The following is a 16,943-nucleotide window of genomic DNA, read 5'->3' as shown; positions in this document are numbered from 1 at the left end:
TGAACCCTTTTATACCCAAGGCTTTGAATCTCATTCTTCTCATTAGTCACCTGTACTGGGATTTGGTACAACCAGTACAATGCTCAGTGCATTTAAGGACTGAACCACATCACATTTGAGGGGACTGCAGGGACTTTGGAGAGCTTAGTCATGGAACCCGCACTCCCTGGCTTCTGGGAGCACAGCAAGGATACTGTGTGGGACTTGAACCATAAGGACAGTGTCAGTAAGTGGAGCCTCCTGCCATGGGTTGCTGTTTCCTACCTGTCTTTCCTAACACATGGGTAAAGCTTTCTTTGACTGCAGAATTACCAGATTTACAGATCTATGCAGTGACTCCCATCCCAGACAATATAGACGTGCTGCAAATGGACCGTGTCCCTGATCGCATCAAGAGCTTTTACCGCGTCAACAACATCCGGAAGTTCCGCTACGACAGACCCTTCCACAAGGGCCCCAAGGACAAGGAGAACGAATTTAAGGTAGAAGTAGCAAATAAGCAGTGTTTGAGTGTTAATCTCTTCAAGGGGAATACTGTCTTGTTATTTTATGCTGATAGAGCCTTTCAGGTAATCCTGGTTTGATAGCCAAAGATACCACAGTAACTCAACTAACAGGTTAAGTCCATAGGCTGATTGAATACTGTTGAGTCCTGACCTGATTAAAGCATTGTCCAGTTTAAAGGTGAGTTACTTTAATGCCAGGAGAAATGCATTTGGAAGCAAGGACAGGGTTTTCTTGTTTGGCTGGACTTTTTTTTTGTTTTTAGTACTGACACATAGGTCTACAATGTCTTTTTGGGTCCCATGACACAATTGGTGGTCAAGTTTTAAAAATTAATAGAAATTCAATGTGTTCAATGTGTTTCAAGCACACTGAATTCCTGGTTTGTTGTTTAAGTGACTTTCAGAAAGACCTTCTACGGAATTAATGCTCAGGAGGTTAATGGATTCTTTTCTGAACTTCACTCTCTTCGTACCTGTAGTAAGAGTAGAGATGATGTGGTTGTGATTCACTGTGTTCCTCACAGCCTCAATTACTCCTTGCAGAGCTTGTGGATTGAACGTACCACTCTGACCCTGACTCACAGTCTGCCTGGGATCTCTCGTTGGTTTGAAGTGGAGAGAAGAGAACTGGTAACATTCATAGTTCCTGTAATTGGGGGTTGAAATGACGAGTTACTGAGGACATAGGATATGCAGCTTAAAACTTGTTGGGCTGAAATCTTGCCGTTTAAAATGGTGTTTACCAAGGATTAAATACATCCTTTTTCTACCACTTCATCTAAATAATTGCTGAATGTAATCAGGGGAATTATATGAGGTAATAATATAATGGAGACAGTGCCAAAAGGATGGAATACTTGAATTGCTGCCATGTCTTCAGTGTATAGAAAGACATCTATTATTGCAACTGAGTGACCTGAAACCCAGTACTGCCAACAGTGGAGTTTAATGTAGCTAATTTTCTACAAAGCAGTAAAAGTGAAGGGAGCTCACTGAACAATCCTGGAGTATCATTTTATTACAAGGAAGATAATAAATCTCAGTGAAGTGTCCATGGAATTAAAGTATATTTTATTGCCTTTGAGGTTGAAGTAAGTCCTTTGGAAAATGCCATTCAAGTGGTTGAGAACAAAAACCAGGAGCTGAGGACACTGATAAGCCAGTACCAGCATAAACAAATGCATGGCAACATTAATCTTCTCAGCATGTGTCTGAACGGAGTGATTGATGCGGCTGTTAACGGGGGAATTGCACGGTACCAGGAGGTGAGCTGGGCTCTGCTTCCCATTGAGTATCACCCTTCCTCAGTTTTATTTGCATTTCTGTTTCAATGACAGTATGGCTTAATAAGATAAGAAATTCTCATGTACATTATCTAAAGATGGGGTTACATCCCCTACTTGGTTATTCTGCATCAGTGCTTCCATAGCCACACACAAGGAGGCTCCAGGGGTGGAGCTGTCATCTCACATGGAAGTAGGTGCAGGTGACAGTGGGGTTTCTCAAAGATGACACTTGGCCTACCTGGAAATCCTCATCTGGCAGGTAAAACGGTGAAGCAGCTTTTTTTGTACTGCTTATATTATAAATTCATTTTGCAATAGAGGCTGTGGGACTGGTGGTAACTGACTGATTGGGTCTGGAATCAGGAAAAGACACTAATTCATGCTATTGAACCATTATCTTTGCTGATGGGCTAATTTCAGACTCGCTGTAGAACTAAAATGATCTTAAATACAATATGTTATCTAGCATAATCTCTGGCAAGCTGTTACTTAAACTGAGCATGGCAAAAGGTAGGTTTAGGGTAAAATACTGAAAAATGGCAGCAGTGGTTCAGGGGTGCGGGACGTGTCTTCCCAATGGAGCCATGGAGAGAACGCTCTCCAGGCTTTACATTAGTTGCCAATTTACTCACTAAATTCCTTTAGCTTTAGGCAGTTATGTGAAGGAAACTATAAAATTCAAATAACTGGAAGATACAAGGCTTAGAGGTATTGCTTATCACTGTCACAGGGGGAAACTTGGTCAGAGTCATGATTCAACAGAATCGTTTCAGCTGCCAAGATCATTTTCTCTGCATCCCAGAGTGCTAAAAAACAGTAAAATTAAATTCTCTGCTTTTATCTTAACATACTTAGTTTTTCTAAGATTTTTGGACCTTCTCCTCTCATCTCTTGACTCCAAGTTATGATTAAATACCTTCCAGTAAGCAAAAGGCACTTTTTCTTTTTCCCTTTTCCTGCAGGCCTTTTTTGACAAGGATTATATAACAAAGCACCCCGGAGACGCAGAGAAGATCACCCAGCTCAAGGAACTCATGCAGGAACAGGTACTATTTTTCAGGTGCAGAAGAACATTGCTACATTGTCTGGATTCATCAGCAGTCAATATAAACATCGGATCCATCTGATTCATTAAGAAGCAAAGATTTTTGGTACAGGAGACCTAAATACATTCAAACAAAAAAGAGGGAGGCAGGCAAGGAGATTATGACAAGTCATTCACCTTATGGGATGTGAGGTGAAGCTCAGCTGAAAGTACATTAATTTTGTTTTCTCCATTTATTATCCAACAGACATCTTGCTGCGTTTCAAGCCTGCCATTCATTTTTGGCATTTTGAATTATGTCTTCCCAGCAAATTTCAAAGATAATCAGAGGCAGGACAGGTCAGGCTTGAGATTAAAGTGGCAGAGCCACATATGAAAACTTAATGCCTATTTATATTATCTGCAGTTTCATTTTTCCATAGTGTCTCCATGAAATATCGTGGTAGATAAAGCTGTGGGATGTTTTGATGGGAATAAAATCAGATAATCACATCCCTCTTAACTGAAAGTTTGGCAAGATACACCCCATTAAACAATGTGCCCAAATCTGACTAGAGCTACTAGGTCTCTTTCTTCAACAAATCACTGAACTGCATTTCAGATTCCCCATCTGTAAAATAATGCTTATCTCCCTTCAATCCTCAGATGTTTGAAGATTAAATACTTATTGTTTGTACGGACTTTGGATCATGTAGGGAATTACATATATCTTAAGCCTCCTATCATTGCTATTTTCTTTTATCTGAGATCTTATATAATTTCATTCAATCATTAATATTATATGTTTGACCTTTGAAAAAGTGACCTTTAGAAGTAACTAATGAGGAACAGGAGGAGTGACTGCATGTGCCACACTGCTGCTGTTCAGCTCAATTATCAGAAACTCCTTTTAGAAGTCTCTGTTGGCAGCTCAGACCCTGTCCCTGGCACTAGGAAGAGGTGTTTCTTTGTCACAGGGCATTATCTGTGTGAGGGCATAATGCTGTTCATTCTGCAGAGACAATCTAGCTGGTATTTTTTACAGTTATCTCATAAGAAAAGCAATGCAACATGACACAAATGTACTTGTCTCACACTTAAGTACTTGCTGGAGTAGTATGAACTTGCCAGGACTCCAAGGCTTGCTTAATTACCAGCAGGCTTGTAATGGACAGTGGCATATTCCTTGCACATTGCCAGAACTGCAGGACAGGCTTCTATTCTCTCTTAGACACAATTTATTTGGGTTTCTGATGTTGCATTTTTTTTTTCCCACAGGTACATGTCCTAGGAGTGGGTCTGGCAGTCCATGAGAAATTTGTACACCCTGAAATGCGTCCCCTGCATAAGAAACTGATAGATCAGTTCCAGATGATGCGATCCAGCCTGTATCACGTAAGCCAATACTCACTCTTCCCATTTTTGAATTATATGATTAAACATCTGTCAATTGCAGTAAGGTTCACAAAAGAACTGAGCTGATACAGCATTGATTGAACCTACTGGACTGCCAAATTACCAAAGGAATTCTTGATTTTTGTGCAAGAAGGCAGTCGTATAAAATATGTTAACTTGGCCTTTCAACAAGAATTGTTAGTATTTGTACGTTCTTTGTTGTATCACAGGGCAATTGTGAAGCTTAATTTTCAGTTGCTGTCTCACATAGCAGAAAATTACGTAAGACAGCGGAAGATTAACAGGAGGTATTGGATGTTGAGCTTTTCAAAAGAACTGCCGTAATTGGAAGTAGCATGATATGAAGAAAACTTGCAGTTTTCCATGACTGACTTAGCTGAAGTGTGTTTGCTCTGCAGGAGTTACCTGGTTTGGATAAGCTGAGCCCAGCCTGTTCTGGCTCCAGCACCCCCCGCAGCAATGTGCTGGTGTCACACGGCCCCATGAGCCCAGAGAGCATAAAGCTGGTGCATCGACACAGGTACCCCCTCTTCTTCCCAAAGATCCAGGGTCTCTGCACAATGTTCCACCAAGGTTCAAGGATCTAAGGGAGAGCTTAACAGTACTGCAGGAGGGCAGCATGAGTTTAGGTAGAAATGCCTTTTGTCTTCATTCAGTGCTAATTATTGAAGTTGGAGAACTGGAATAAGAAAGTTGAGAAATCCAACTCGCAGCAAATAACTGAACACCTCCAGGTGTGACTCCATCACTTTACTTACTGTAGAGGCAGAAACACAAACCTGCCGCTCAGTTCTCCACACTCAATCTGACTTTGGAGGTCCCAACCTCTCCTACTTCTGTTACTCCAACAGCAAATAACTGGGTTCTTATCTACCATAAACGGAAAGTTGTATGGCTTGTTTTAGAACCCAACTCAATATGTACCCATTTTGAAGGATCAAAATTGTTAACATCGTTATTTTTATAATTCTAACCAAATCAGAAGCCAAATACAAGAAAGGCTGCCAAGGTGTTTTGATCAGAACATCAAAAAATGACCCTGTGGGTGCTTTTTCAAATTGAATGCCCATGTATTAAATCTGAGATAATGGCAGAGGATAAAAATTTTGATTATAAGGACAAAAGAGTGTTTTTGGTATCCAGCCAACACTGCTAATTTGAAAATGCTAATTGCTCTTCTGTGTTTATTTTTCTTATTGGGTCGCTATAGTTTAGCTGGTTTTAAAGCCTGGCATGAAAAGCTGTAGAAAGTTGGTCCATGAATCCAGGATGGTGACATTCTTTATGCTATTAAAACTGAGTAGCTTATACTGCTCCCATGGCTTAGCAGTTGACAAACAGTGTCTGGGTGATAACATTTTTTTTCCTCAAAATTCCTCCCTTTGTAAAGGCTTTTGTACTTTTTAGGACAAACTGAGGAAATTTTATAGTGTACAATGTATTTGTGTGTATGGTTCAGAGTGACAAAGAAAAGTTCATTCCCTGAGGGAGATCAGGGTGCAGCCTGCACACCAGCTGGGCTGTATTATTTTATTGTCAGCCTCAAAATTGCCTTCAGCTGTAATGCTGAGGGCCAATGCATGCCATAAGGAAAACTGGATTTTGACCTGTGTGTCTTGTGCTTGGATTCCTTTGGAATGTTTTTTTTTAAGCTGCTCCCACTCATCTTAGCATTAAAAATGAGAGTGGTTTCAATGTGTTCTGTTATAAACAAAACAAATATGCACCCAAGGTCATGATGTGACGCTACCCTGGGCTGGGGTTCTGAAACTCGACATCCTATGCACTATTCTGTTTTACCTGAAATCTTCTTGTCACTTCTTCCATATTTACTCACATTTATGTATTTGTTTGAGCCTATTTGGCCTGATTTTTCAAAAGCATTTGACATCTAGAGGTGACCTAAAGCAGTAGGTAACTGCAGGTACTTACTAGTTTGGAAAAAAATCAGGCTTCACAAACAGGTTCAATTATACCCTTGCTCTGTCTGTTTTTTTCCAGCCCACTGAATTTGCTTGGTTCAGTCCGACACTCCTCATCCTCTCTGTCGTCCCACACCTCCAGTGAAACAGGAAACCTGGTTATCCTGACAGACAGTTCTGTGGGGGAGACTGCTGAGGATATGTACCACATGCAGGTACAGCTCCAGCACAGCCAGGAGTGGTTGTTGGGAACAGCACGGAGAGTGTTCCAGAGGGTTATGCTTAGGAGCAGTACACTTCAGCTGCCACATCCGTCTGTGAAATTCTTTTCAAAGAACTGAATAGGTAGAATCTAACATTGTTCAAGAAAGATGACAGTAACTCACTAGATTTAACTTTGGGAAGAAATCTCCTGTGTTTGTACAGTGACTGTGATAGTGCAGTCCAAGGTCACCCTGCTGCTTTCAGAAAGTGAGATTTTTGTCCCATGTTGTTTACCTGCCCCGTGGAACACACGCAGTTAGTGTTGCTCTTGGTTTGGGGAAGTGAAACAAGTCCCACAGTCCTGAGTGCAGGTTAACAGTGGCCTGCACTGAAGCTGGGCAGAGGCTGCCCTGGCTCATCCAAGACAGGTAAATCCCTAAGGCACTGATCTGCTTGGGTCTCTCTGGATGGTTTCTCTGCCTCCTGCAGCTTTTTTACCCAAAGCCCAGGTACCAAGGCTCAGTCACCAATGTCTCTGTTTTATCCTCGTCCCAGGCTAGTCCTTCCACCTCCAGCCTGAGCTCCACTCACTCGGCACCATCCCAGATGATTAACTCTGCCCCTTCCAGCGCTAGAGGTAAGCATGGACAGGCCCTGATGGGGGGGCACCTGCAGGTGTTCCCTAAACCTGGCAACCTTGCTGACTTATGGGTGAAACACCACCTACACTACATGTAACACTTTCTCCTTTGGAGATGTAAATGCCTCTTCAATACTTCTTCTTTACAAATGGTTTAATTCTCCATTTAAGCATTTTTTCATCAGTATTTGGAATGTATCTCTAATACGTGCTGGTTTCAGGCAGTTGAATTTCATAATGATTTCCATTGTTCTGCCACAAAATTGTGGCAGGCAGTCTAGAGGAAAACAAGAATAGTCCTCGGTATAGTACTTAAAAGAGAGATCATGAAGACAAAGGCAAAGAAATCATTTTACAAGTTTAAAGAAATTATGACAAAAAAGAACTTGAGGCAGTTTAGCAGAAACATATGTATACAAAAGTAGATGTACAGGATGAATACTGAAAGATACAAATTTTAAATACTGGAGATAAAGAAGGTCTCCCCTGCTGGGAAATTCTTGAAGAAAGGAAAAATATAAAAGCAGACTCTGGGGGTACTCATATTGCCTTTGTGTTACAGTAGCTGATCTTGGTATTGCTAATCATTTTCTTCCCCAGCTGAAGCAAAACCACTCCATGTGATCTCCTGACTTTCACAACTTCTCTTCAAGGTTTTAGGTTTTTTCCTCTCATTTTGGATTCTCAGTTGCAGGTTCTACACCTCTTTTCACAGGCATCTGAAGAAGGTGTCCAGGATATAGTCAGAGATAGAGGCTGATATTTAAATCTTACCCCTTTTTCCATATAGGGGACTTCTGTGTCTCCTGATGGACAGGGAATATGGAGAAGAGCCCTTTCCTCAAGCCGTCTTGGGGCTTTTTTGCTCAATCTGCCAGTAAAATCCTAATTGACTGACTGTTGTTATGACACAGCTGCAGCAAAGTGATTTAATTGAGGGATCAGATGGAGTAGGAAGGTGAGCCGTGAACATCTTCAAATAAAGGCAAATAGCTGCACTAATTACCATGGGCTGGAAGGAAAATAATGACAAACAGTAATCAGGTGAAACTGGCATAACAGGCAAGGGAAGATGGAACTGAGGAGAGGGTTATCATGTCAGGAAGATGTCCCTAAGTGGATGTGCCTCAGCTGGCATGGGAGTCTTCTGGGGGATCTGAAAGGTTTGGTGCTTGTACCGTTTCACGCTGTTTTCCACTTTAGAAGTCCAGTGACAGGCTCACAGTGACAGGCTGTGACAGGCTGTGACAGTCTTTCTGAGCCTGGTGACTGCACAGCATCACCAGCTTCCCTCTTTACGGTATTATTCACTGTTGCTTAGAAACCAACGTGATGAATGCTCCAAAGGGTCTGGGCTGCTGGGTGAGCCAACAGCACCTCCCAGGGATGGGACCCAGACAGATTTCAAATGGGAAACAGTAAGAGAAATAATGAGTTTGAAAAATATTTCTATACCCTGTGATACAACATTTCTTCTCTGCTGTTCTGTTCACTTTTAAATTAGGTGAGCACAGCATTCAGACATTACCCACTCATGGGATTTCACTTCTAGTAAGGTCCCAGATGCAATCTGTGTTTCCCAGTGTGCCAGTCACTGTTCTGGTTATTACAACACTGCTGTTGGGAATGGAGCTGTTCCTAATGAGAAAAAGCCCTTACACTTAAATTCCACTGTGCTAATGCAGCTGTGTTCTTCACCTTGGTGGTTTTTCCTTTTGTTTTGTTTTTTAACTGGGTGAATTTGATGCTTGTGAAAATGAGACCAGTTATCACTGGCTGGAGCAAGGTACTTCACAGACATGACATGTGCAGCTCTGCCAATGCACCTCTACCCTTTTTTTTTTTTTCTCCTTTTTTTGGTATTTATTTATATTCTTTTTAATTTAGCGCTGGTGAAAGGTGCTGGATTGACACCACTGGAGGCTGAAGCCCTCTATTTACCCACAGAGCAGATACAGCATGGGCGGCAGCCGTGCAAGTTCCCCCACGCTGCCCCCACCCATGTGCCTCATCTCTGTCCTGGAGGGACCACCTCTAGAGGTGAGAGGATAGTTCAGTCTCCATGACCCATCCAACCCTTGGCCTTTCTGCTGAGACTGCCAACAAAGCTACAAGAGTCACGATGCTGCAGCTGAACACTTGTCAGATGGGAAGTGGACAAAGGCCAACAATTAATTTCATAAAGGCCACCTAAATTTATCAACTTAACATCTTTGTCACCTGTGGCTTTAACGTGAGCATGATTGGGTAGGATTTCTAGGGTTTAGCCTGATTTTTAAATGCTTCTCTCATTTATTCAAATGATAATGCAGGTACTTAGATCATCTTCTCTGTTTTACTGCAGAGTCCTGTCCTGAGGAGATGGGTATCTTTATAACACAAATTAGTTCCATCAGCGACCAAAGGAAGCCATGGCCTTTTGTATTAAGAATCCAGCAGGAGTTTAAATTGTTCTCCACTTCCAAAAAGTTACCCTTTTATGGACCTTTAAAATAGCAACACAGGTGATTATTTGGCTTGTCCAAAGAAAATAACAAAGCTATTGATCTAAAAAGAATTTTTAAAGGATAGTCATCAGGAAAGTTGATCAATGATTTGATTTTATCACTGAACTGCAGATTAAGGCATCAAAATTTACACTAGTTATAATATATACAAGTTACAGCAGAAGTCTTAAATAGAACTGAAATCAGAATACTGCAAGAATTTGCTAAATCTGTGCTAACAACAAAGACATTAGTAGTTACTCATTATTACAAGTATACATCTCTCAGTTTTTCACCTGGCTTGACCCTTGTGTAGGTTCTTCCCTATCAGGGAAGCACCACTGTTGTTGTGTAAAAGGTCAGTAAGACATTCTGTTCAGTTTGGCTTCATTTGAGGTGGCTCATGAGGCACTGCTGAACTTTACTGGAGTTAAAAGATTATACCAGGGTTCAGAAAGCAAGAAACTGCAACTCAAAAAGGCCTGGAAAGAGCTAGGAGTGAGTTAGGGTTTGTGAGTAATTTAATTTAAAATACAGTTGGGACTCCTCCAAAGCAGTCAAAAAGCAATTCCCACTTGACATTTGACTGGCCTCTAAAAGCATCCTCAACACTGCCCCTCATTAAGGTGTAGAAAATAAGTCCTGGTGTCTTACTCAGCACTTTGCAAGAATCCATATACTTACTTTAAAACTTCCTTTTTAAATCAAAAAAGTTACCATTTTGCGCAGGAGCAAAGTTTTCATAACGGTAATAAAAATTATGAATCAGGAGAAGAGATTCAATGAGTTTGAAGTTTACATTAGTGTTCAGTTACATTCCTTAAAATTAATACTTGTCACAAGTGGATTAACATATTTATAATTAAAAAAGCAAAACTACCTCTGGCTTTAGCACAGGTTTTCCTTTCTCAATAGCAAATACCTACAGTGCTGCACACACCAAGTGCACCAAGCTACATGCTAAAAGGAGTAAGTCCTGGTACATGCTGCAGCATTTTATTATGGCCACTGGCTGCTCTGGAAGCTTTAAAAGCTTTTTTTGACTTTGTTTTTAAAGTTTTGCCAGTCCCGAAAAGGAGCCGTGGTTACTGTGCTCTCTATCTGTCCAAAGCAGCCATACATAATTTTGTTTGCAGATTGGACACTTGGCATAATCTGTTACCATTTTTATAGCTATAGTTAATGACAAATTTAGGGCGCCAAACAGCAGAGCTGTTTTTTAAACTACACTCTGCCAGCATATGTGGGATTTTTCAGGTCCTGCAGTGCAAGGTCTTTTGAAGCTGTAATCCCATATAAACTGACAGCACGTAGAGGTGGTTTGCATCTTTGACATAAAAGAACAAGGATGACAAGATAAATAAAAAGGGAAAAGTTTACAGTGTAGGTTGTGCTGTGCTGTAGTTCTGGGCACACCTAAAAGTTCAGCATCTTTCCATTTGTCCTGCAGAACGGGACTATCTGTGACCTGTGAGGATAAGACTCAGCACAAAGCGTTAATACTGTGTTCGCCAAGCTGATGTTGTACATAAGAGCAAATAATGTCGTCTAATTATGTTTCTGTTCTGTGTCTGGGGAGAAAATGAGTTCGGGACTAGAATGCAGATACTCTGCCACTGTTCATGTCAGAGTGGGGGTGTAGATTAATCTGGCATCTGCCCCCCTTAATGGAATTGTTGCAATTGTAGGACTTTATCCTGCATTCTGCTGGACACATTGTTCCTTCCACTGTGTGCTGAATATTAGTCCCCAAAACTGCATGTTTGCTTTTGCTGGGGTAAAAGCTGCATCAGCCAGCACCAATGCCTTTGCTCATATGTTGGAGTGCTGTCCAGGTAATGTGTGTGGTTGTGGAAGTTTGCCAAAGGGGGCATGTATTCCCCAAAAGCCAGCATGGCTCTGTAATGCGCTGTGTGCTGCCATCTGTTCAGTGCGTGTTTGTGACGCAATCAAACAATCAGTGCAAATTACAGCTCACTTCAGCAGCTTCACAACATCAATTCCTGCCTAATATTGTGCATCCCAAGGGTTGCGTGTATCAGTAGTGTCAGACTTTAGGAAGTCGCTAATGGGGATCATTCCTCTGGCAAATCCATTGTCAGCTGTTGCATATCAGAAGGCGTATTGTTATGTGGCACTCATCCTGAAGGACATGAGTCCCAAGTAATTCCACCTGCCAGGAAGCTGTTACATGAAATACCCCAGTATCTCAAATGACAACTATACAGATAACTAATAGATAAATCAAGCTTATTATTCCTACTATAAAACTCTAAGCATTGCTAAACGTCTGGTGTCATCAAAGGGCTCAGTATAGCAACACAGTAATAATCATCATTACAGAAGCATTGTAAGCAAAGTGCCTCTCACATTTATAGAAAATGCTGTCTCTTATTGGGTTTGGTTTAACAGAGGAAGCTGACCAAGATAGCACCAATTAAATGGCAACACTTATCTCTATCCAGAACCAAGGAATGAAGTATTTTCCCACAGATTTCTGCTTTAACTGAATGGTGTATCTCAAACTTTTATGCCTTTATCCCACATTCAGTCCTAAAATGCACAATTTTATGGCATTTTTGTAACTCTGCAATACTTTATGGGGCAATGGAGCATTAGGCACTGCCACAACTGATTCCACACGGCCACTTTTTTTTGTTTAAAAGGAAGCACTTTGCAACATACAACTAGGGACACATACATGTTACACACCCTACGTGGTACATCCTTAGTTGTATACAACAAGCCAGTTCTGACTCCATCCTCGTGCTATGCATCCCCCCAACAGTCAGCTGCTTAGTGGGCTCGGCACCATGTTTCCTTGGGTCCTGTGAGCTCATGTGTCCGAGCCAAGTGCACAGGAGGACTGAGATCCCTGGGCATGCAGAGACATGGCTGTTGTTTGTCCCGTGTACGTGATTTTTCTCACTTGTTTACAGGCTCTCCCTCTCTACCAGATAAGTACCGCCACTCTCGGGAGATGATGATGTTGCTGCCAGCCCACCGGGACCGACCAAGCAGTGCCATGTACCCCGCAGCTATCATGGAAAATGGACAGGTAGCAGCTCTAATTTCTTCTGTGTCAGTTCAGCTACCTGAAACTGTGGCTGTATTTTTGCTGGTTTTGACCACCTTAAAGCTTTCTTTTTTATTTTTGGAAAGCACAGCAACTTAGGATTGTGTTTTCAGAGGTGACACAGAACTTTTCCTATTAATCCACCCCTGGAGGCACCCACTGTGGCAGCTGAGTGATACAAATTGTAGTGACTATTAAAAAGGCAGATAGATATGTCCTGTGAAAATGGACTCACTTCCCAACTCTATCCTGTGAGCCCTGGTCCATTGCAAGTAGTCACACCATTTTCTTAATTTATTTAGACCCATGGCCATCCACCCTGCAGTCTAGCCTCCAAGTTGATTCTAAATAACTTCATGGTGATTTCCAGAGGTATCAAAAATGGTGAGAGGCTGAAATAATATACAGGGTCTCCAAAAATTCTGTGCCCTAGTTTCTCTGGACAAATTGGAAAGTGTGCCTACATGTAAGCATTTAAATCTTGCCCTGGCCTGCACTTTTGAAGGAAATCTCCTGATCATGCCCACTTACCACACTTCAGTTTGCATGGGAGAGCTGTCTCAAAGCATGCGAAGTCAACGATTCAACAAAACCATAGATAAGCTTCAGAGGGCAAACGATGCATTCCAGCTGATAATGGGCACAAGGCCAGGCTAGAGCTAGTCTGAAATAACTCCTCCAGAAAGCAGGAATTGTGGGCCCTCAGCACTGTTACACCCTAGAGATCCACTCACATTGCACTGCAGTACCTGCCAATGTAGGCACAGGCTAAGATTCCCAGGGAATCTTTAGTTTAGAAACTCCTTTGCTTATAAAAAGGAACAGAAAGTCCCCATGTTGCCCCAGCTGGTCTGTAACTTTTTTTTTTAACTCTTCTTTGCTGACTTTCTTCTGCCTTAGCCTCCAAATTTCCAGCGCGCCTTGATCCAGCAAATGATTGGACCATGTAAACCTTGCAGTGATCCCAACCTGTCTGTGGCTGAGAAAGGTACTCCTTTTCCTGTTCAGCATGCATGCTTGCTAAAATATTATTCCTCTGGTCATGCTACAGCAAGTAATGAATGGGCTTCTACATTTCCTGGGCGAGTGCATTTCTCTCACACTTTTCTAATTAACAATTTAATTAACTGGGCCTTCTGCCAACATACCGTCATTGTAGAGCCTTCACAGAAGGGTGGGCTTGTACAAACCACTCTATTTCAGAATGCTTTCTAAGTTTAGCATTTTGTTATTGAAACAGTTCCTGCAGCCTTTGTCAAGCAAACTTGCAAAGCAGCAAATGAGAAGTTATCTAAGAAGAGCCCAAGACTTGGACCATATTTTTTATTAATGAGATATACTGGGTTTTAATACACATTTATTGATCAAAATACAAACATTCCTTGTAATCCCTCTCTGAGGTAGTTTTGTATTTGTTTATCATTAGGAATATATGCTTTTTTAACTCACTGCTTTGGAAAAAAACAGGCTGAGTCCCCGCAGGGGAAAAAAAAAGCCTGAAAGAGGAGAAAGAACTTATTTGGTGTAAGAGAAAAAGAGCATCTTGTGAAAGAGGTGCCATGGACAAAGCGATGGGCTCAAAAATTATCTGAAAGGCAGCATTCTAAAAAAGCGGAAGAGTGCAAAATTCCTGAATCAAAAATCTGAGACAAGGAGGCTGCCTAAGCAAGCAACAGTCATGTATGTCTGGGAAAAAAAGGTATCTTAAAAGATTTTTAAGGCCAGGAAAGACCACTGCAACTCTCTAGTCTGACCTACATCATACACTCAGATGTTTATCTATCTTTTTGTTTCAGAAACTGTGCAAGAACTAAACTGTACCTTTAAAAAAAAAAATCCAAATTTTATTTTAGAATTTCTAATAAATCAGAATCCCCTACTTCAGCATGAGCGGTCCAGATTGAAACCAAACGCCAACATCCAGTTCTGAATAAATGGCAGAATGATGACTTGATGATAATAATGAGTGATGACAAGAGAGTTAAGACTAGGGGGTGAGGGATTAAGAGCTCCAGCCTAGCCACGTTAGTTTGAACCAAACATACGACAGAGATGGTGAGATCTTTGTACTGGATAGGAGGAAGATCTGGAAAAGGAAGGTAGATAAATATTTGTTGTCCATCTAGGAAAAATATTTTAATTTGTATTTGTGGGTGATATTATGCAGGAGTGTGGTATTCAGTGCCAAGAGATCAAAGACACAATCCCAGAGAACCCACAAAAGACACAGGTGATGTTCGGTTGGGATAGTGAGGCAGGAATCCAGCTCTTGTGCCTGGCTGGTGGCAAAAATGCAGTTACAGGTACTCTTGGCAGGCCCGGAACCCTCACCATTCTTTGAAGTCAGGATGCCATCTGCCTTGGATTTTAGCACTCAGGGCCCTGACCTCCCCCACCCCCTCCTCGCTGTGTCAGAAGTTCCGCTCGGTAATTCCCAGTGACAGTGGTGACATCAGTTGCCTGGAGCAGAATGGTACAAATGCTGCTTCCCCGCTAATTAAACTTGGCCACCGAGCCACTGAATAGTCACAGAGAGAGACATGGGCTAAGTCAGAGCACTGGGAGCTCCCTGCTTAGGTTCTTCCCTGAAGCATTTTGTCTAAAACACTGGTTTTAACAGGCAGCAGCCACTCTTCAAAATCATCTGACCTTCTTCCAGCACTCCTAAATACTCAAAAGGCTGTGAATGAGGGAATACTGAGAAAGCATAAATGGATTTTTCACTGGGGTACCATGTGTTCTTCTTCACATTCTCATTCTACATCTCGGTGTTAAAAACAAACAACAAGCACAATAGTTTTACAGCCCAAGCAAATCAGGTTTTCTGTCCTTTTCACTTGATGCTGGAATATGGCAGGAGACATAAGCAAGGCTGGCACTGCTGTGCATCTTGTCCCTCTGCTTTAGCCCTTTGACATCAATTGCAGTAGTGCAAATTAGAGCAGTCTGGCCTGTGTACAGGGAAAATTAATCTGGAGCCACATTATATTTGGTTTGAACCTGTTCTCTGTCAAGATTCTTAGTGTCTTCTTCACATGCCTTTCTCAGATTCTCAGGCTGAGAGTCTCTAAAAAAACCATTTACTTTTATATTTTATGGGGTTTGTTCTGTCTTACGAAGCTGTTACTTTGTGATCTTTTTTACTATAGGGAATTTTAGGCCTTGGGGAGCCTGTGCTCAAGCCAACTCATGAACTAGGGAGACAAAAAAAAAAAATAGAGAAACTTTTCAAAGTCATTTTAGAAAGAAATGCACCAAAAATGGCTGCAGGCATTTTAATTAAGGAGAAATCCTCTTCAGATGTCAAACTCCATGTTTATTTCTCCAGGCTTCCATTTTACAAACTGAAGATGGAAAAAGCTATTTTTATCTCGGTTTTCTTTGACAGGCTCAATTAATTACTTTTTTTTTCCTTTCTTTTCTGAAGAAATTGCAGTTGCTTATTTGTTTTTAAGTAAATCCAATTATTGTATATCTCTTCTCAGAATAAATCAAGTCATGTTTGGAAAGAAAGGTGCATTTTAATAATGTTCAAGGGTGACAGAATTCTCAAGATCTTTAAAAAGGTTCATGTTCATGTCAAGAAGCAGCTTTTATTTCTATGAAAAACCAAGTCCACAAAGATCATATTCACTCTCTGTTAAATGCAGCAAGTATTGCTCTCTCTATACTTCCTGATTCACAAAGACTTGATCTCTTCAGGAGACTTTGTAATACAAGGAGGCCAAACTGTTGCCTTTAAATGAGATCAAAGTTCTTGATCAACTCTGTAGCTTAGTAAATTGGAGCTCTGAAGTAATTTCTTTTGCAACAGACTGAGGTATAATTTCCGTCATGTCCTTTATTCAGTCCTCACTGAGCCTGTAGTGCAGCCACAGGCCGTCCAGTTTCCAGAGGGTTTTGCCATGTTCCGTTGTCACCACTCCCCACCAAGCAGGACAGCTCACACCTGAGATCCAGCCACCATTCCACTGGTGGGATTTCATTTTTACCTCCACACTGATTTGCAAAAAAACCTGCCAGAGTCCTACTCCTCTTCAGCTTTGCTAGAAATGAGCCCAGGGATGGAGGGGAGCTGGGCAGACTAACCCTGTGATCACCTAACACTTCCTTAACAAAGCATCTCTAAACACACTGTAGCCTAGTCGGTTCCTTTCTGTGCTTTCAATCCTGCCATTCACTGAGTCCCGGGAATCTGTCTCTCTGCTGCTGAAGAGCCCGCTGGAAAGCTGGTGCTGGCCCCACAGACTCCCTGTCCTGTTACCCGAGTTACATCTGTTTCAATCCTTCAGCTGTGCCAGCAGCACCCAGTAGCTGGAGCCTGGACAGCGGAAGCCGAGACGCCCTGCCATTCCTGTCTGCCCACGCTGGGCACATCCTGGC

The 16,943-nt window shown here is 41.7% G+C and overlaps 1 protein-coding gene across 1 annotated transcript in view; it reads left to right on the top strand.

Annotated features, from left to right (window-relative positions):
- Nucleotides 1–16,943, top strand: part of DOCK3 (dedicator of cytokinesis 3) — a 167,927-nt gene that overhangs the window by 144,972 nt on the left and 6,012 nt on the right. The window contains exons 43-52 of the mRNA XM_017732287.1: nt 316–482; nt 1,050–1,136; nt 1,592–1,771; nt 2,755–2,838; nt 4,095–4,211; nt 4,631–4,752; nt 6,234–6,369; nt 6,914–6,995; nt 12,424–12,542; nt 13,461–13,548. Coding sequence (XP_017587776.1) covers nt 316–482; nt 1,050–1,136; nt 1,592–1,771; nt 2,755–2,838; nt 4,095–4,211; nt 4,631–4,752; nt 6,234–6,369; nt 6,914–6,995; nt 12,424–12,542; nt 13,461–13,548 — 1,182 coding nt within the window. The remainder of the gene's footprint in view (nt 1–315; nt 483–1,049; nt 1,137–1,591; nt 1,772–2,754; nt 2,839–4,094; nt 4,212–4,630; nt 4,753–6,233; nt 6,370–6,913; nt 6,996–12,423; nt 12,543–13,460; nt 13,549–16,943) is intronic.

The sequence above is a fragment of the Corvus brachyrhynchos genome, unplaced genomic scaffold, assembly GCF_000691975.1.
Source record: "Corvus brachyrhynchos isolate BGI_N302 unplaced genomic scaffold, ASM69197v1 scaffold4, whole genome shotgun sequence".
Lineage (NCBI taxonomy): Eukaryota > Metazoa > Chordata > Aves > Passeriformes > Corvidae > Corvus > Corvus brachyrhynchos.
The sequence above is the reverse complement of the archived record's forward strand: the minus strand, read 5'-3'. Positions and strand labels throughout refer to the sequence as shown.